Genomic DNA, 21,111 nt, shown 5'->3' on the forward strand with positions numbered 1-21,111 from the left:
GAAATTATTGATCTATCTTTATTCATGCTGTTGAAAAAAAAAAAGCTTATCTTGCCTGTAGAGGAGTTCAATCTGGAAGGCAAAATTAGGAGGAAGCTACAGGCAGTCGGAAAATGCCTGCTAGAACGCAAACGGCTTATTCAGCTTGACTGCAGGCACCCGTGTGCACTCTAGCCTGCCTTTTGCGGGTGGGCACACCTAGTACTTGCCCCCTTGGGGGGCCCAATTGTGCATCAGAAAATCAGAATTGTTTGTGTTCTTTGGCAGATTCCAGATGAGAAGTTGAAGGCTACTCCCTTCTCCCGGGTGGATCACGGATATCTGCAGAGTCCAAACTTCAGTCCCAAACACAAACCCAGCCCTGGGAGAAGCACATCTGAGGATGAACAACACAAAAAAGCGAAGCCGCGCTGGGGTGCTGCAAGCGGTGAGTGCCCTACTGGGAAGTGCTTCTCTCTGGCGCCGACCCACCAAAGCAGGCTGGTATTTATTCAGCTCTGAGCCTGCGAATAGTTTAGTGTCTGCTGACCTGGGCCACCTTCTTTTGCTCCCTCGGAAAGTTCAGGAGCTCTAAGTGCAGGATGTATCAGTGCGGGGCCTTTTGGGCCACGGTTTAGTTTCAGAGCAACATTCGTCTGGTGGTAAACGATCTCCCGCAGCAGTATCTCTAGTTGGCGGTCTCCTCCTCCCCCCCCCCCCCAACAGCCTTTCATCCCCTTCCAGCAATCCCGTCGGCATGAAAACCCAGCACCCCGCAGCTCGCATGTCAATCGGCCGCAGCCAGAACAACACCCCCTCCTCATCTAAAACTACAGTAATCCGCGCAGTCCCCGTGCTTGACATGGAGTGCCCAGGGTGACTCGCAGCGGGAATAGTCCACATGCACTTCCCGCCGCCCGCGGTGTGGTGGCGGCGGGGCGGGAGGCGGGGGCCCGCTCGGGCTGGGCATTTTTAACCGCTCCCTGCACGCCTCGCCCGCTCCCGCATTTCGGGACGGTGCCGCTGCCGCGCTGTGCCCGCCCGCCGCCGCCTGCTCCCGGGCGGCCGCTCCGCTCCGCTCCCCTCCGCGCCGCCGCAGCCGGCGGGAGCGGCGCGGCGCCAGCCCGGGCTCTCGCCGCGGGGAGGCGGGCGGGGCGCTGCCGCCCCGGGCCGGCCCCCGCCGCTTCCCCCGCTGCCGCCGCCGCGCCAGCGGCATGGTCGCGCCCGCCCCGCGCCCCGCGGAAGATGGAGGGGCGCGTCCTAGGCTGGATCGTCCTCCTGTGGCTCGCAGGTAAGGCGTCCGGGGGGGGGGGGAGCGCCCGGCGGGGCCTCTTTTTTGGTTTATTGACTCTCTCTGCGGGAGAAGGCGCCGGGTTTGGGGGGGTGCCGGCGGAGGCAGCTCGTGGGGCGCGGGGGCCTGGCGGGGCGTCCCGCCGCCCTGGCGCTCCCCGCGGCCGGCTGCGCGGGGTGGGGAGGGGGGGAAGGCGACCCGGCGCGGCGGCGTGAGGCCGGGGCGCCGCGGGGCGACTCGGCCCTGCCCTGCCCGGGGACCGTGGCGGGACCGTCCCGTCGCGTCGCGTGGCCGCCGGGCCGCGCAGAGGAGGCGCGAGGGGAGCGGGCGGCGCGGCCCGTCGGCGGGAGGGCAGGACCGACCTTCCCGGCGAGGCGCAGCGCTGCGCTGCAGGCGCGCGGGGGTCTGTCGTCCCCCCGGGCAGGGGGTGCCGCTCTCTGATCTCCTCCCCTCGGGCAGGCGAGTCCTCCGCGAGCGAGGCGGGAGAAGGGCAGGGGGCTGAAGAGGGGTCGGCCTGAGAGCAGGGCAGGGAGGAAAGGGGAGGGTCGAGGGTAACACCGGACTGGGAGCAGCAAAGCGGGCAGGAATCGCGGGGGGAAGAGGCAGGGGCTGCCTCCCCGGAGCCGGTGCAGCAGCCGGGCTCGGGCAAGAGTAGGAGGCTGTAGGAAAGGCTGCAGCTGACTGACTTTACCAGGGAGACTGGCTACTGGCAGAGAGAAGAAGCAGAAGCACTTGGATTAGGTGGCAAATATTTCTCACCACTAGCGTATCCCACAGAAAAGACTGCAGGCTCTTCCCTCTTCCTTTTCAGATTTAGGATTCAAAAGCAGTAAATTCAGCTTTTAGTCATCGCACCTCTCTCCCACCACCCACCCACCCCTTTCCTTGCTTTTTCGCTCTGAGTCATCTTCAGCACTGGTGCCAGCCTACTGCTCCCTTCCAGGGTTTCACGGCCTCATCTGGGGCTTCAGCTCATCTTCCCTCCCTCTCTCTCCCTCCCTCCCTCCCTGTTGTTCAGGTGCCACTTCGATCTGGGGTGCTGGCATACCCAGACCTGCCGCTGTGCTCCTACCAGCCGAGGTTGTGTACTAGTAAGTAGCATCCAGGGACTGGTAAAGAGGAGTGCGGGGTGTAGATAAACATGACGCTACATGCCTTCCTCTAAGAGCTTCGTTATCTAGGCATGTCTGGCTAGGTCAGGACTTTCCCATCAGTCTAAAAGGCTGGGCTGTTGACACCTTTCTCCCCCTGTTAGAGGTAGCTCATGATTACTGACAGTGCCTGACTGCAGTTTAGAGCATGCAAGGTTTGTGCAGAGTGAGAGGTACTGCTGCAGTAGGAGGACCTTCCAGTCTCCTCTAGTCCTCGGCTTTGGAGGCAGGACTGCCTGCCCCTGGTGTTGTCGGCGGCCAGCAGGCGCAGGCTTCCGGCAGGCAACAGGTTAGCTGTGTGCTGGGAGATGGAGGCAGCCTGTGTCAGCATGCTGCCCTCCTGCCTCCCAGCCGCTGTTGTCAGGGATGGAGCAGGGGCTGCTGTCCTTTTTCAGGGCTGTGAGAAAGTGAATAAGCAAAGGTGTGCGTGTGCTGAGAGTGTGTGTGTGTGTGTGTGTGTGTGTGTGTGCGCGCGTGCACAGAAGAGGTGAGAGACTGATTGGCAAACGTGGATTCAAGATTTTCTTCTCCCCAGTGGCTGTGCAAAGAAATGAGTGGCCTTTATCAAGGTAAGGAGCCCTAATCCAGCCGAAGCGGTACGCTCCCGCTCTAGAAAAAGAGAAAGGGGGAGGTCAGGAGGTGGAGGGAGCAGGGTAAGAGACTGCAAGATGAGGAGGAAGCAGAGAGACAAAAGGGAGCAAGAAAGGGAGAGAGGTTCTCACCCCCTCCGTTCCCCTCTTCCCTCCTCTAGGTGGGCTGAGAAATTTCTAATCAGCACTGGTAGTTCCTTTCCTCCCAGCCTCTCTGTCCTTTGTTGGTCTTTAATTTTTGGCTCTTGCATTTATCTTTTGTTTGTTTTTTGTGCACTGTGACTTCTCACTGCAATTGCAAAAAATCCTGTGTGAAGTACAGGGGGCTCGGTCAGCCTTCTCTTCCTCCTGCATGCCTAAAGCTAGCATATTAATAACCAACAGCAAAAGGATGAAGAACAGGTCGTCCTTTATTTCTTCTGGTGAAGTGGCATGGGTTGGGACGAGTGTAGGAGTGTGCTCTTCTCACACTGTGGAAAAAGAAGGTACAATTTATCAAGTGTCTCTAAGCCCCTTTGTACAGCTGGTTCTTGTAAACTTCCAAGTGTTGTGTCGTTCTGCAGCGAGGCCTCCCCGCATGTTTATTCTTATTAATGCTTGATTCCTAATGCATTTAAAACGAGGGAAGTGCTGCATTGGAGACTAAAGTTCAGTATTTACCCACAGAACAGGCAGAGCAAAGCTTTTTTGTTTGTCTTTTCCTTGAAACTCAGCCTAAGCCTGGAAAGATTACAGCTAGGAGACTGTCCACATTAAAATGTGATCTCCTGTCTCTCTTAAGTCATTTTTCGCTAATAATTTGGTGTGCAGTACCTTTTTACTCTCGCTATGCAGAAGAGTCACTGGAACGGTTTAACACAAAGATGGGTAGATTTACTACCTCTGCTTTCACATCCGCAGTTTAGGAGCTCTCTAAGGGCAGGCAACAGGCCTGGTGGGGGGACATGCTGGAGCACCGATGTGCTTTGCTCTTTCCAGGTCAATTGAGCAGACTGTTTTTTTTTTTTTCTGCCTTGGTTTAAATCATTCTTCTGACTTCTCTTGATTGTCTGCACCCAGCATAAGCTTAGTGTGATCTCCCCGCACCCAATTACATTCTTCTTACCTTGGAAAGGGACTGGCACCAGGGGAAATCCCAATGCCACCCCAAGGTCAAGCATTACCACTTGGTGATACAAGGCTTAGAGTGAAATAAAGCCACTCTTCCAGCTCTCCTCATTAGTTCTCGGGCTTCTGCTGGTGACGTATTGCTAAGTGATAGTTTTGGGAATGATTTCTGTGGTGTTGAACCAAGACTGTGAAACAGGAGCCACCTGACAGTTGCAATAGCCTTTAAACAGTGATAAAACAGAGTGGATTTGATCTGGTAGCCAAAGCTGAACTAGTAATTCACCTGAAAACATCCAGGGTGACTTTTGGGAATGTGCGAGATAGGCAGTAGACAATAGGTAAGGTAATAGTAGGTTGTAAGAGGGTATAATGAGTGTGGGGAAGCTGGTGAAAAGAGACTGATACCCAGAAAAGCCCATGAAATGTCCTGAGCTGTTGTACACAGTCCTGAACTGCCAAAGACTGCGCAAGGGCTTTTACTTCTCTGGTGAAGTCGGGAGTGCAGGATGTCTGGGGAACCGTATCACAGAATATGGGAGAGGGAAGAATGGTCCAATGTCCCATGCGGTCACTTTGCAGAGTCCAGGCTGTGTCTTTTGCAGGGTGTTTCCATAATGAGCTTCCGTGTCCCGAGAGTTGGGTGTGCAAGGCCATGCCTTTCTCTCACTGCTTTGATTTTGCTCCCTTCCACAGTAAGCGGCCAGGGGCCAAAATTCTCTGTTTTGCTACAGAGCTGTGTAAAGCGATACCATGCTTCTGCCTCAGCAGCAGTTGACCTATTTAGATGTCGGTGTCTTGCTGGCTAACAAAGTCGACAATTACAGCCAGGGAGGTAAGGACGGAAGTCCAATAGAAACTAGACCATTACATCCAATTCATTTCCCGTAAGCCACTCAGCAAAATCTGATGGTGATGGCTTTTGCTAATGAAGTGCGTGGATTGGAATTAGACCAGCCTTGCCAGTATAGGCAAGAACCAATACAACACGACCTCAGTGATCACACTGGCCCTCCGTTCACCTGCTTACGCCCTGTGTGTTATCTCTGACTTTCCAGTCTCAAGCCCAGATCTTACACTTCCTGATTTAGGCTTGACTCACACTTAAAAGTGCTGACAGCGTGCCTCTCACCAGTAGGGAAAGAAAGAACACCTTTAACTTGTGTACTAGCCAAGACACTAAAAGAGGTACGGCATCCTTTTGCCCGAGTAGTTTGTTTTGTTTGGGGAAGTGATGTAAACTATTCTAGGAGCACTCTGTCTTACCAACGAAGGTATGCTTTCTTTCCAAAACCCTTAAGTATAGTCTTGGAGTAGTTCTCCTGAGCTGCTTGACTCAGAACCGAAGGACTTTTGTTCTCCTGTATGCACACGTACCACTCATATCAAAAAAGATGCATAAAGTCTGTCAGTGTAATTTTTGTAGTTCCGTAGCATCAGCTACACTGTCTCAGGCAAATGGTGGTGTGGGCCAAATAATTGCCGAGAGAGATGTGATGCGCATGCGGACAGGGAGACCCATGCTGACCTGAAGAATAATATGTAGTGCCTTCTCTTGGACTCAGCTCTTAAGGGCTAGAAGGGTGCAGCCTGAGACCTATTATATTGAACTGTATTTGCTTGGTCATTACAGGGATTAGTGCTTCAAATCAACTTTATTCTATTCATAAAGGCTAACTTAAGGCTGTGTAGTGAAGCTAAATCTTCCTGGGACCCATCTACCCTCAGGGAAGCATAGGCTCCTCCCGAGAGCAACTGAAAGCAGGAACCTAAATTATCACCTCTGAATTGCCCTCTCTCTTTTAGTCATAGAAGGCACTTAACAGAGATCAGGCTCACAAAGCTGAATACAAATACCCTCTTTCTATAATCACTTCCTGGAATTTTCTTTAATCACTGCTGAAATGTATTAGTGATATCTTGTGTCTAATGTTGATTGCCTAGTTTGAATACATAATATGACGATAGTTTAGGGAAAGAATCAGAGAGAAGGGAGACAAATACACATTGCCAATAAGAAACGGGCAAAAACCATACCACTGTATTTCTGAAATGCGATCTTTTTTAAAGCTCTTTCTTCATAAGTGTGTACACAGATGCACATGCACAGACACACATGCAAACACAAACATGGATTCTTTTTGCTTTCTGAGGGTAAAGATACCGTGTTTTACGGGGTACCTGATTAATGTTTGCAGACTTTTCTCTGGGGGCTTTAGGAGAACGAGAAAAGGAGGAGAGTAAAATTCTCACGTAATCATATGACTCCGAGAGCGAGATTTTTCACATGAAAGTTCAAACATTGTGAAATTCATAACAAACAGGTTACTTCTCTGGAGTGCGGGAGCTAGGGTTCTGTGATTATTTTGAAATAAGGGCCAATCTTATTCTGTCTAAGTTAGTCGAAACCTAGCAGAGCACAATTCAGTTCCATTTTAGTCCTAGCTAGATTAAACTAGACCGAGCAAGAGCTACCACAGTCTGCTGTCGCTAAGCTTGTCATCGTCTTTGGTATCCCTCCATGTTTGGAATCTTTCCGCCTTTGGTATCTTTTTGCTCTGCTATGTAAACAGCCCACATTTTTGTCCTCTGATACATGTGAGGCCTTTCCTTTCTTGGCTAATCTCTTTTTAATATATTTGAGTTCAGCACTTTCCTCTTAGACTTGAGGAAGGCCTAAGCAGACCTCTGTAATTTGCATGCACAGACACAACTGAGAGCTATAAAGCCACCATCTTGTCTATAGACAGTCTAGTACCCTTTTAGCCTTTTTGAAGGATGCTGTTGGTGCAGTGATACAGATTCTGGCTTTTTTGTTTATTTGTTTTGGCAGAGGAAATAACAGGTGTATGATTTCCCAGTTCAGCCCTGTATAATTATACATATATGTAATTTGACTTAAAATAGATCTAGAGCTTCCACTGCTCCAATCTCAGTCTGAGATGCCTTGTTGCTCTTGAACGCTATTCCTGGAAAAGTTCTGAAAAGAATGTTTAAAAAGGTAATAGAGAGCTCAGGATAGTATACATAAGATGCCAGATAATTTACTACACATCTTCCAAACACTTTTTCATAGGCGAAAAAAAAAAATTCTTGTGTTTTCCCAAAAGCTGTTTACAAGTTTCTTTTTCTCAATATAGGCATTCACATGGGGGTGGGATAGGGAAAGTTAGTCAGATGAGAATTTGCTAAAGCTTGGCTAATCATTTATTAAAGGAGTCCCTGGCTTGCCAAACTCATTAATCTCATTAGCAGGGAAGGAGGGCTGCAGTGCATGGTTAGCTGAAAGCACTGTGTTTACTAAGCAGCAGTACTTCGTTCACAAGGGAGAGATTTAAATATTCACTGTGTCACTATTTTTTCCCTGAAGCTAAAGTAATGTGATGGGTCACTTGATCAGCTCACGTCACATGCTGACTTTGGCCATGGGCAGCGTGGGGGCAGGCACAGAGCTACCAGGAACAGGTCCGACCTGGGCCTATTCATTTTTCAAGGTGTTTGTCTTGTCTTTCGAATTGAAATGCAACCCAGGAAGCCTGTGTCTCTGCAGAGGGGAGAATAAGAAAATGTCACCCCAGGGTTCCCAAGGTTCTGTCCCTCTTCTCAGGCCCGGCAGAAACCTGCCAACTGCCACTGCTCGAGTTATCACTGCCTGAGCGTCAGCAAGGTGGTGGGGTGTCTGGTGCCCTGGCTCCTCGTGTGGGAGCATGTTGTTGGGACCTCAGCTGCGCTTCATGGTATTCTGGAGAATGCGCACGCTTCAGCACCTGGATTTGGGTCCAGACAGTTCTGGCAAAACTAGTGACATCTCCTGTGCAACTTCTATCCAGCACAAGTACTATATGCGTAATAACATGCCTTCATTAGATGCATATTACAGCATTTCTGCACCCTTGTGCATGCCAGGCTTTCACTTAGTAGGCCTCCAACTCAAATCCTGCCCAGACCAGTAACTCTTTGCTAGTATCAGTGACTAGCTTGCCTGTCATTTGAAATAACGTTCCGTCTGTGGTATGTTTTTTTATCCCCTAGCTAGTTTTTAGAGGCTTTGTTGTGGTCGATAGTGTGGACATTGATAACGTCGAAATGCATATTCGGTGTTGGTCCGAGCCCCGCACTCTCCTTTGGTCCTGACTCTTGTTCATGAGATATTTGCTTGCTTTCGCTTTCCAGCTCTTCTGCTGACTCGAATTTGACCCTGTGCCTCCCTGCCTGCTGTTTTCCTTCTGTTGATGCATTCACTGTTTGCTCTCTGTCTGCTTTAATCTCTGTGCCATTTTTTCCCAGTCTTCAAGGTATCTGCCATCATTTTAGTTTCTTTTGCTGGCTCCCATCTACTTTTCATCCCTAGGTTTTGGAGTGGGTGGTTTATTTTTGCTGACTTCATTTCTTCTCTTCACTGCATCTTTTCTTAGTCTCCTGCAACCTGGTTCCAGCCCTCTGAAATTATTTTGATCTAGGTTGAGACACCTTCTTTAGCTTCTTTCAGCTAAATATAACCCTTCTAGTTTCCTGATTGTCATCCTTCTATTTACCCTTGTGCTTCCTATACTTACCCTGGTATTTTCTTCTTCCTCTGCCTGTTTTTCTCGTTCTTGGCAGTTGTCCTTCTCTCAGACTGCTTCCCTGCGCCAGGAAGACTCTTCTTCCGCAGTCTTTCATTCTTCCCTGTACCTCTCCTAACCCTGCTAGTGTAGCAGTCCCTCTCCCTGTGTGGTGTGAATAACCCCCTCCACCTTCTTCTCCTGAGTATTTCCTGGTGTCTCCTTGTCTCTTTTCACTGTGCATTGCTCTGGGTCTAAGGATGTATTTTAGCTGCGTATAGGGAACTGCCAGCGTCAGCACTTTCCAAACTGATTTGCCCTCTCCTGTGTGAGCCCTACAGACAGATCCTGGTGCTCCTCAGCAGCAGAGCGCACCCCTGGTTACAAACTCGTGCCACCTTAGATGCACCCTGTTGCTCGTGGGCACTTCTTGTGCCTCCACAGGCAGGCATGTTGCCACTTTCTGAAGTGTCAGCATATGTTTCCGGCACCATGTAAGTGCTTTATAAGTCATTGCTGCCTGCGGTGCGGGAAGGAGGCAATGTGGGGCATACGTGGGAGGCTTTTACCTTTCCCCTTTCCCCTGCGGATAGATGGAGCACCTCGCTCTCCGGAGGGCTCTCTGCTGGCACACTCACCAGCTCTCGGCTTTGCCCTAAACTACACAAGGATGTGATAACAGTCCCATATGCAATTCATTGCCATGTGTCTTCTCTGAGGCCCTCATACGTCAGCCTGGGCTGCAGCTCTCCTGTCAGCTGGCGGATGAACATTACGCGCTGAAAGCCATCTCTTCCCTGGGAATGTAAAAAGCTTGAGCGTTTGGGCTGTTTTTCTTTACACCTCCTACATGGAGCGGTTTCTTTCAGTGCTACATGCCAGTCACGGCAGGAGTTGGGCAGTTTGGATCCACCCCTTCTTGTGTTCTGGAGTTTGGCAGAGCAGTAGCACTAAGTGGGCACCAGTGTGCAATATGCTGGGCCAGGGTCTGCGAGCTGTCCCACCTTTAAAGTGGAGGGGTGACACCACTGACATTGGGAGAGGAATGACTTGTTCTGCATTGGGACTGTACGAGCTCATGGTTTAGCCCCTTGGCTGACCTGCTCTAGAAGTGGAGTATAGTTGTCCCTAAAATCTCTCTTCCTTATCTAGGAACGTGCTATAGAAGCCATGAAGCAGCATGCCACTGTGTTAGGGTCTGTGCAGAGTATAGGAGACTACCACATAGGAGCTTTTGGCCCCATGATGCTTTTTTCTTCATTGTGGCTGTATTCTATCAAAAAAGCAAACTTACTTTTGCCGGCAACATCCCTGCTTATGTACACTAAGGACTATTGACCCTAGCATGTGACACTGATGGTCATTTTAATTTTGTGCACACGGAGAGAATGACACCATAATAAAATGACTTAACCTCCTCTTCAAGCCTTGAGAAGGCGTGTGACGCTCATGTTTCTGTCTTTTAGCCGAGGTGGAGGGGTTGCAAGTCACTGTGCCTGAGAAGAAGAAGGTGGCTATGTTGTTTCAGCCTGCTCTGCTTCGCTGCCATTTCTCTACTTCTTCCACCCAACCAGCTGTGGTGCAGTGGAGGTTTAAATCTTACTGCCAGGACCGGATGGGAGAAGCTTTGGGTATGGCAACTTCCGGCTTACAAACGATGAGCAAGAGGAACCTGGACTGGGATCCCTACCTCGACTGCGTGGACAGCAGGAGGACAGTCCGCGTCGTGGCTTCCAAACAAGGATCTGCCATCACAATAGGGGACTTCTATAAGGAAAGAGATGTCAGCATTGTCCACGGTAACTCTCCTGCCCCAGTGATGCTCATGGAGGTTGGAATTGACCCTTGACAGTTTGGGGCACTAGAGGCCAGCAGTAGTTGTTCAGTTAACGCTTTGCCTTAGGAAGGGCTGCTGAAAGTGAGCTCTTGTGTGTCAGACGTTTCGGGTTCAAACAACCAACCCTCGCCCCCAAAGTTCGTTTCCCTTGATATTTCCATTCGTACTGCACCACGCAGGTCTCTCACCCTGGCAGAGGAGTCGTCTTTTTCCCATTGACAAAGAGGAAGGTCTAGTTCCAAGTCTTTTCATTTTTGCCTTCCGGGTATTGCTCTGTATATGTAGATGTTCCTTCACATAGGGGTGCCAGCAAGAAAGCTATCAACTCAGCCTCTGCAGGCTAGGTCTGTCTGCCTTAAAAATTACTCTGATGTTTCCTCCCTTCTGAAATGCCAAATTACCCTGTATCTCATGCTCACTCAACTCTGGGCTTATTAGCTTATCTCATCATGAACCTTAAACCCACACAGCCTTAGGCAGTGTGAAAAGAAGAGGTTTCAAAGGGGTGAAGTCAGGTTGGGTGGAGAGAGGGGGTGGCAGTGTCATTAAATGTTTGCCATGGAAGGCTGTGTGAAACTGTGTCCCTCCAATTTACCAGCCTTCTGCTTGGCTCAGGAGACCACCTAGCCAGAAGAGGAGGTGAGTCCTGAGCCCCTTGGTATGGAGAGCGTGCATTCACCCTCAGTGGGGTCAGGGGAGTGTTTCCCTTCAATCTGTGTAACCACTTTGGCAGATGGCTGAACTGCTGCAGAGGAGGTACTGCCTGAGCCCTTCTTGCCGGGCACAAGCGCTTGTCAGGATCCCAGGCCTTAGGCAACAGGGAGGGCAGAGGGTGACGTTAGTTAGCCTTCCTACTCTCTGTGCTTGCAGAATGAGCTTCCTCTGTGGCATTACCAGTCTTCCCACTTACAGCCACAGCTTGTTCAGCTTTTTCTCAAAGAGTACGATACTCTGAATAAGTTCAACCCCTCCCCTTAGTAAGGAAACAAAATGGATTTGGGATTCGGAGCTGGGCCCACTGCTTTCAACACTTCACTCCTCTGAGTGGTGTTGGAGGGAAACCTCAACTTCTCTTTTTTACCTTTCAGATGCAGACCTTCAGATTGGGAAGCTGATGTGGGGAGACAGTGGGCTCTATTACTGCCTTATTATCACACCTGATGATGTGGAGGGCAAGAATGAAGAGTCAGTGGAGCTGCTTGTACTTGGTAAGCTCTCTTAGCAGATTGCCCCATCTTCGGTAGGCAGCTGCTGTATCTTTCCTTCTGTCTCTCTGCATATCTGTGTACTACTTTACTATGGGTGTCAGATCTATGTAAAACAGTTCCCCCCCCCCCCAGTACCTTCACCATTGCCTTGCACTTTGTGCACTCGTTCACACCTAGGCGAAGTGGGTGGCAAACACTACCAAACCAGAATAGTAATGTTTACACCCACCTTGCTGGCGCTTCACACAGATGTAAATGAGTACAGAAAGTTCAGGGCTGTGGAAAGTCAGAACCCTTGCTTTAAAGGCATAAAACAATAAATCTGCAGCAAAGTGAACACTTGAGGTTGAGTCTTTTAAAAATAGTCTCCTAAAAGATAATCAGACTGTATATTTTTGTAGTCTTTTAACATTCCCTTGGTCCTACTTTTCTGATCTGTTGGGATGTCAAGACGTGTTGTATTTAACAACTTGAGTGTGTCAATATGGGAGATTTTTCTGGCTGTCTAGCTAATTGCAGTTGTACAGTTAGAGGTACGGTTTCCTGGTCACCCTAACCAGTTCTAAGCTGGTGCTGCCACTAAAAGGACCTGTCTTCCCTTCAGTTGGCACGCCTGACTCTGTGTTTCTACTGAACTCCCTTGTGCAGTGTGGTTAGCAGGATCAGTTTATTTCCTATTCCCAAGGTTAGCCTCCAGCAATGGCTTCTGCGATCCAGCTGACTGGACAGGTCAAGAAAGCAACCGTCCCGACTGGGAGAGAGAAGCTGAGTAGAACGAGGCCTTTTCAGGGCCATTTTGTTGCCTTAAGCCAACTATACCGCTAGACTGCCTCAGTTTTACATCATGATACAACCATTGAATAGCTGTATCCCAGAAGGGTAGAATGATTTTTTTCCAGCTTATCTTAAGACCTCCTGACATTCTTCTTCTGGTCAGTGTGCTTATGGTTCTTGGGTGTACAGATTGTACACATCCTGTGAAGGAAATAAGAAAAAGGATGGGTCTGTAGTGTGTAGATGATATGTACGGGCATATGGTGGAAGATATCTGTCAAGAGTCCTTGATCTCATGACTAAGATCAGAATTTAACTGACACTTAAATTTTGGAGCTATAGTAGTCATCGCAAAGTAAAACCAGACTGAAAGGCTTTGAGGGATTACAACAGTGCTATTTCCTCTACTCAATCCTTCAGATGCTAGTCAGGTGGTGGACAATTGGGGAATGGGTCCCTGCAGAAAACGGTGCCATACCCCTGTCCAAATCCACAGTATGACTGTGTATCATATACCAGTAGTAGGCCCAAGCCTGACCTGTGATGGTTCAGGTGAGGTTATCCCTGCCACGTGGCAGCAGTAGCTGTTACGTAGCCTCATCAGAGGAGCTGGCTGTGGCTGCATGATGAAGAAAGGACAAGATTCAACAGCCTATCATCTTTGTAACTAGGTTTGATATCGTCTCCTATCTGTGTCTATAACTGTGCTCAGATACCAGTGGTGATACAGTGCCATGGTAACAGGAAGAATCTGTTCTTCAGTGTGTAAAGGAGACTACGTGGGGGAAAACCGAAGAAATCCCCTCCTCCGAGGCTGGCTTGACGATGCCCCTGGCCTCAGTTCATTGTGGTTATGTCAGGAGGAAACGTGTAGCTCGGGCTGCATTACTGGGGCTGTGTCTGCTTTCCTGTTCACTACAGCCTGTGTGTCTGGCCTTGCAGTTTGTGCAGTGCTCTTTGCTAAGTTTGGCAGTAGCATGAAGGCATACCTATTGTGGGCATACTTTGTTCTGCCTCATGCTGTTTGGCGCAGCTTGCGTGTGTTTCTTCTCCTGGGTAATGTGTACTGAGGCGGCATTCCAGTTTTCAGAGCAATTCTAGGTTACCTACCCGTCTTCCTGCCTTTTTCCTCTTCCCACCTTACTCTTCTCCTTCCACCTTTGTCCGTATTTCTTCTTCTTTGTCCTCCCTTTCCCTCCAGCGCTGGCTAGATGAGAAGGATAAAGGTACCGTTGATAAAGGTACCATTTCTTAATATCCTGGCATCTTCTGGGATACTTTTTATTCCATCCCACTGCTCTGCTAGATATTAGTGACTTGCAGGAAGACAGTGAATACTGATATGGATCTGAGAGTGTCCTCAGTCCTAGGGGATGCATGGTGAGAGGGTTTTGTTTGCTGTTTGCTGCTCTTTGGGTGGAACCCGAATTCCCTTTTGGAGCAGCTGGATCAGTGGAGGGACGGTATATATGAGAGATGCTGTGGTTCTTACAGCACATTGCCATTAGCTCCCTACTGACGAGTGTTTTTTCAAATAAATTTTACATTGCTTATAGATTAAATACATAAATTGACATTTTGAATAGAGCAGACTGTTAACTTCTTTCATCTTGTGAATGGGAAAAAATGGGGAAATTAGAATATGGAAAAAAATAGTCAGTGCAGAAAAGGGAGAAGGAAAATGTCCCTTCTGGTGGTTCTGCATTAACACTAAAACTTAAGGTGTGTTTAAGTTAGAGAAAGATGCTACTAGACAGGGCAACTTAATCTCACTTGGAAACCCTGGACGATCAGAGAGGCAAATTGTAGATACCTGATGGTGTGACTAAACGAATAGAAATCTGCTTAGCTGAAAGTGCAGGATTCTGCTTTTACCCAGTGAACTGCAACATTAAGAATTGGTCAGAAGCTGCGAAAAATCTAAAACCTGAGAAAATTGTAATATTCCTTGGTTTTCTTAGGGAAGCGATCACAGGGGCTTCTGACTCTATTTGTGGTTTTCCAGTGCAGTCTGAGCAGCAAGTCTGCCTAGGTCACGATGGGATTGCACGTTGGGATTTGTCGTCTGCATGTGTTGTGTTGACACACTGAGAGACTGGACAGCTCGAGGTAGCATCAGAGAATCCCATGAGCTGTCTTCGTTTCAAGCCCATTTCTGAAAACCATCTAAGCATTTATTTACATCCGTTTGTGCTCAGCAAAGCTGATAGGATTTAAAAAGCATACCTGATGTTAAGCATGTACTTATGTACTTTGCTGAAAAGACCATTCAGTAGGTATTGCTTAGTCAGGGATTTACACTAACCCTCTTTAAGGGAATCAGTGCAAGGGCAGGAAGAGGAGTAGTAGTAACCTCTGTGCCTCAGAAAGAGATTGGCTGGAAGTGAACCTACTGCAAAGTAATGAAAGAATTCTAATTTAAAAGTATTATTACACTTTTATTAAATATTTGTGTTTTAGTGGTGCTCAAAGTCTCTGAACAGGGTTCAGCGTGTTAGAAAGTGCATGAACTCTGCTTCTGCTGCATCAGGGCTAATATAGAGCTTACCACTTGCACAGCAGGAGTCAAGTGATGCTCTCTGCACTCACGTGTTTCACTAGAATATTCGAGCCCTTTGCTGCCGTTACAGCTAGGCTACTGGATCCATTTGCAACTTTATGCATTGTAATTTTTTTAGAATTAATGTATGATTGAAACAAAAAGGCTGAGTTCCTAAATTTAAGGAAGTTCACATTTCTGTTTTGGTGGCTAGCAGCTGAGCACCCTGCTTCTTTAAACACGTAGACAGTGCTCGTAATCAAGTTGTTATTCATAGAACCTACGCGCTGCTTTTCCTATGAGGACGTCCACAGGCTTTAATAAAGTCATTCGGTGCAGCCTTTGCTTAAGGAAACTGCGAGCGTACCTGTGCAGTGGGTGCAGGGTGTCTGGAGTAACCCTTGAATCAGAAGTACAGGGCAGTGTCAACAGATACCCCATCTAGCTTTGTGTGACGCAGCTCACATCAGGAAATGGTCTAGCTTAGTTGCGTGACACTGCATGTACCCCAGTAAGCCCATCCGAGAGTCAGAATTTGCTAGTAAGATCCAGAGTCTTGTGAAAGCAGCTATACCGCTCCCATCCCAAGCAGGCACATCTACAGATGCAGCAATGGCTGGCAGTGTAGGTCTATGCCAGCTCGGGAATGTTTGCGTTGCAAAATTTTACATAGCTTAGACAAACTTTGAGACGTGGTTGCTTCTGTCCCAAGAACATGCCAAGTTCCTGGAAGGGGCAGGAAAGCGATCCACTAATCCCAGTTGTTGGTCTGATGGGTTAGTGAGCCATGTGTTTCGCTAGACAGCTATTGCCTTCCTTAGTTCTCCATCCCATTTGGCAGCTAATACCGCATGAATGATGCGTTAGTGGAATGTTATTTTATTAATTAATCTTTTAGAAGCTTCGGCTTTTATTGTCATTATATTTTAAATTGACAACAATTAGCAGTTGAGACTTTTCTTGATTTCTGAAGTTAGCAAACACTTAGTGTTGTTAAACTGAGCTCTTCAGTAGCTTATATTATCAGCCAATAGTCATATGGTATAAACATGAAATTTATTAGGTCTAACACCCATGAGTAGGAATGAAAGTAGAAACATATACACACAGCATATTTCACAGTAACTAATGCACTAACGCAGACACGCATTGGCTTACGGAGAGGATAAATCTCTCCTGGGACGTGTGTGAATGGTGCTCCATGCTAATAAGACAGTTCTTACTCGGCAAAATGACTCAATACCTGGTACAAAAACAGCCAGGTTTGGAGTCCCTTGTGTGCCAGGAGAGGTGGTATTGTAAAAGTTGATATAGTTTCAGAGAGAGAAAAGTTCTTGGCAACATTTTCCCTTACAAGATGAGAGTTTTAGGATTTCGCTCTGTTTCACTGAAAAGCTGCCAGTAACGTCCGAGCCAGTACTTGGTCGCAGCGGTTGGCAGCGATGTTGGTGCTGTTGGCCCTGTGGCGGAGATTAGAGGGCCAGGACTCAGCCTGGGCAGTGTCCGTGGGCTCTCTGACCTTGAGCTGCGCCTTTGTGACCAACAGCGGGTAGTGCCGGCAGGCAAAGGCAGTGGTAGGCGTGGGAGCTTTGCACTTATAATAGCTAGCAAGGGCCTTGATGCCAGCAGGGACACCAGTACATCCCACCCTACCCCTCCACACGGCCTCCTTGGGCCCGGCAGCCAGGCCCTGAACCTCCACGCTGCCTCCTGTTTGGTCTCGGTCCAATCCTGCTTCTGCTCAGCCTAACCAGGGCTACTTGTTATTTATTTCACGCCATTTAGAAGTGCTACTTGTTGCCAAGGGTTTTTTTACCGCTCTTTTCCTCCTTATTTGCCAGCGACAGCCACACGCTGCTAATAAAGGAGATTGGCATGATTAAAAGACCTCCGTTACTAAGGTAGCCATGGCAACAGCCTCCTTGGAGGTCTTTGTTGCCTGCTAAAACTTTGATCTCCAAGAACGGCTGCTGCTGTTTCTCCCTCCAATTGACAGAGAGAAAAGAAGGATGGAGAGAAAGGGTAAAGTTTACTGCTAGCAGAGAGAGCACGGAGGAATTCATTACGGAGCCATGCTCTCCCAATAAATCTCGGCAGCAGCTTCCTTGGAAAAGTATCTGATTTACAAGGGCCACGCTTCCTCTTCTGCGCTTTCCAGCTGCCCCGTGGGGCAGTGTCCAACGCCAGGAGCCTGTGGCCATGGCACGGCCTGGCACATTTTTCTGCTGCTGAGGAAGAAATACTTCCCTCTGCAGCTGCTGCCTCCCAGGCTCCTCAGCTGCAGGCAGGACCATGGAGGCAGCCCCCAACAAGGGAACATATTCAACATTTATCCCCATATTTACCTAATATTGATCTTATTTATGTAATTACCAGTATTTACCATATTCCCCTGTTTACTCACTTGCCACATTCCTGACTGCCCCTGCCCTTACTTTACTCGTGTTTCATCGTTTCTTTTCAGCTACGGCATTTACCCTGATTATTTTTGTGTCTTTTCTCTACAGACTCTCTGCTAAGTATCTGCTTGACTCCAGTTTCTCCGTGATCTTTCGCCATTTGCTTCCTTGCTTTATCGACTGCCCTTCCCTTGCATATTAAGTTCTCCTCATTCTGCTCCTTTTGTATGTCTGCACCTTTTAGCTCTGCTCTGCATCCCTTCGGCTTTTCCCTCTCGTATTTCTCCTCCCACCCTCTCCCGCCGCAGCCTGCCGGTGCGGATACGGGACTCGCGGGCTGTGCCGATGCTGGCCCTGGCCGAGCCCCTGGCGCATGCAGGGCTCCCGGTGAGGGGCCGTGGTGGGTGGTGTGTGTGGGCAAAGCAATAAGTGGCGCAGTGGGAGTAGAGGTGGAGATGTGTCCCAGATTTGTGCTGGAACAAGGACAACTTCTAGTTCGAACAAAGCCACCCAAGGACGACCCTGGTAAACTGGGCCATCTGTTTCCTTTTTCACCTAGGGGTATCCATCCGCTGGGGCTCAGCGGCGAGAGCTGGCGTAAGGACTCGTAGCACTTGCGGGCAGGGAGGAAGCGCTGAGGAGAGGCTGAAACGAAACAGCCATTTCAGTCCATTTGTCAAAACGCCTACAGTCCGCTTTCTGAGATAGGCAAGGCCATCACAAAGGAACAGCACAGACAGATGGGCTCCGGGCAGGACCTTTTACTAAGTTGTTTTCTCCCTACCAATTGCTTTGCAGCCCCAGCCCTCCACCTCTCAAGTTTCCTTAGAAATAAGAAAAGCAAGGGGAGCATAATACCTGCACAAGGAGCGCGTTGGATACAGAGAGCTGCGCTGGGTGGGAGGCGAGGCGGGCAGCCACCTCGCCCCCCAGCTCCCTGGGGCCATCCTGGCGCCGCCACCCTGTGACATGCTGCTTGTTTGTACCCTCTCTCTCTGCAGTTTTGCTTCACTTGTTGCTCGTGGTTGTGGGAGGAAAGTCGGCCTTGGATGAAGGCGCACGGGGCGGGCGCCACCTCCCCCTCCTGTTGCTGGGGAAACTGCGGGGACGAGCCAGCGAGCCTGGGTCAGCCCCAGCCTTTCACTAAAGCCTACTTAACAGCCCCCATTAGAAATGAGGAGAAAGGGGGAAACCGCTTGGTAGGGGGAAGGGTTATCGGGGAATTCATTCAGCCTGGCGAGAAGGGCCGCTGTGCATTGAAAGCTGCTGGGGGCACAGTCGCTCAGAGACGGGGGCTTTTGTTTGCTGCTAGCCAGCTGGGCTATTCAAGGTGGCAGATTTAGGCGCAGCGTGCCGCTGGCGTGGGTTTTGCTGCGGCGGGCTCTTTGTGTGTCCCTTCGGTGGCCGAGCCAGCACTGGCCGGGGATGGTGGGGCGATGCAGGGCTGGGAGACGGCTGGGGGGTCTCCAGGGTTGTGCGCACCCCACTGGCGGGAGGAACGAGTTTCCTCTCGTGTCCCAGAGCGGAGACTGAGCAGAGCTGAGTGAGGTGGTGAGAGAGGGCTGAGCGCAGGCAGCACAGAAAAACCGCTTTGCTCATCTTTGTAACAAGTTAGAAAGTTCTCACAGCACAGTTGTTTTTGAGGGATGCTTGTTAGCATGTTATGCCTCAAACATGTGAATGCCCCAGTTCCTCCTGGGGATCGTGAGGTACCTGACCATAAGCCCCAGGACTTGCAGAGATCAAAGCTCTTCAGGTAGGTTCAAAACAAAGCAGGTAGCTGTTTGGACTTAAGGTAACATTTTTGCTGTTTATAGGTGCCTGTCCGTTACGTCTGGTCCCACAAATCCCAGCCCTAAACTAGCTCTTTAACTCCAACTCTTTGTCCGTTGACCTCTGCCGTCCTGCTGGGACTGCATGCGCTCTTTCTGTCCACATCTGCCTGTATGTTCTGCAGGCATGCGGTTCACTTGTACATTGTATGCACACCCTGGCCTCTGTAAGAATTGCATATTGTGTGTGCATGCTGTGAAATAAGGAATATATTTGATATGCATGTGAAACATATGTAAATCTAGCATAGTGTGATGCAAGGCAAACATTTCATGCACGTGTTTGGAGCCTGCTTGTGGTATCTAAGACTTATCCTGAGCATGTGTTATATGCATGCCTGTATCTGGTGAGCAGAAAGCATACATGAGCACTCTCATATACCGTTCTAGCTGTGAGCAGTTTGGACACTTGATCCTTCCAGCAAATGGACTACAAAGAATGTCATGAAACTCTGTGTATGTGTAGATGAAAATGTTTCCATAGAGTGGCAAGAACTCTATTTTGAAGTTACAAATGAGCAACAATTATCTGAAGGATCAACATTACATCTTTTGCTAAGGCTTCAGGAGCACATCATGACTAATGGTGTTACAGTGAGTACTAGAACAGCTTTGATGAGTTGCAACTGGTTGCAAAGCGCTGCCTGAATTCAGAGTGTGTTTATTACGGCTCCAGCAGGCATCCTTGTGGATTTTTCATCTCTACAGAAGCTTTACTGAAACAGTGAGGAAAAAGGAGAGTGAGAATCTCTTTGATTATAGTATCCTTCAAGGGCGGACTAGAGGTCAAGGAACTTAGGATCCAATCCGTCATTGTGTCTGAGCACTGCTTAGTGCAGGACCTGAAGTGCGTGTGGGGAGGTTAAAGGTAGCTTTCTACCACTTTTGCGCTGGTTTACCCTCAGCTGTCTCTTATGGTCCATCCACAATGTATGTCTCGCTTTAGAGTGCAGCTCTTCTACTTTATGCATGTCTTTTAAAAAAAAAACCAAAAACTAGTGTGGTACTGATACTATATGAAAGCACACAGCACAGCTGCACATAGGGTTGTTCTGCTGATGCACAGATGCATGTAAATTGTAGCTGAACACAGCGCGGGACACTTACTGCGTATTAGAAATATCCCAGACATTCAGGGCCAAAATAAATAGGCACCAAGCTGCCTTTGGGCTTGGGTTTTGTTTGTATTCTGTCCTAAATTAAAATAGGGCTTTTGGGTTTGTTGTTGTTGTTCTTTTGCAGAGTGATCCCAGGAAATTCTGTACAAATCCTTCTGTGGTTGCTTTGCTTCACTTGAAAGTTGGCCTCATTCACACAATCCCATCAAGTTGTGCATGGGTCTTGAAATAAGTGGCATATACTCACAGTCATGCTTCAAGGCTTCTCTCCTGGAGCTGTCTCTGCAGCTGCAGAGCCCCACATGGAGAGTACTACCCCTGTGTATTCAGTGCATGTGGCTGACTTGTCAAGGGCGTTGGGTTAAAGATGTTTCACATCCATTCCAACTACATCAGTACATTTTTAGAGCGAAACAGATCTCCTCTTTGAGGGCTGCTGTGCATTTCCAGGAGCTTTTTGCATGTGTAGAGCACAACTGCGGAAAGATACTACCTTGCAGTCATGCTAAGGGGACCTCCCTCTTGTTGTCATTTTGTGCCTAGATCGGAGAAGTTCTGTTCCCGATTCTTTCCCCTGCCCTGCTGATAAAGATAAAAAACAAGGACAGAAATGGCAGAAGTGCAGAGGCAAACACCAAGCGTGGAGCAGGATGACCTCTCTGATTGATAGGAGTTCACTTAACAGAGTGCAAGTGGGCTGCTGAGGAAGGGGACTGGAGGTGGAGTCAAGGGGCTGGGGAGT

General features: G+C 48.9%; 1 protein-coding gene across 25 annotated transcripts in view; it reads left to right on the top strand.

Moving 5' to 3' along the window:
- The window catches only part of ILDR2 (immunoglobulin like domain containing receptor 2), a 48,630-nt gene that overhangs the window by 8,399 nt on the left and 19,120 nt on the right, over positions 1-21,111 (top strand). For 10 of the 25 annotated variants that reach the window (XM_068909872.1, XM_068909909.1, XM_068909835.1 and 7 more), the window contains 3 exons: positions 268-427; positions 10,129-10,461; positions 11,588-11,707. In XM_068909872.1, coding sequence (XP_068765973.1) covers positions 10,179-10,461; positions 11,588-11,707 — 403 coding nt within the window. In that variant the 5' untranslated portion in view covers positions 268-427; positions 10,129-10,178. Of the gene's footprint in view, positions 1-101; positions 428-1,149; positions 1,271-2,288; positions 2,362-2,519; positions 2,991-4,856; positions 4,954-10,128; positions 10,462-11,587; positions 11,708-21,111 lie in introns of those variants that run through there. The other 15 variants (XM_009682717.2, XM_068909758.1, XM_068909701.1 and 12 more) reach the window with 7 other exon arrangements.

Source organism: Struthio camelus, chromosome 1, assembly GCF_040807025.1.
Source record: "Struthio camelus isolate bStrCam1 chromosome 1, bStrCam1.hap1, whole genome shotgun sequence".
Taxonomy (NCBI): Eukaryota; Metazoa; Chordata; class Aves; order Struthioniformes; family Struthionidae; genus Struthio; species Struthio camelus.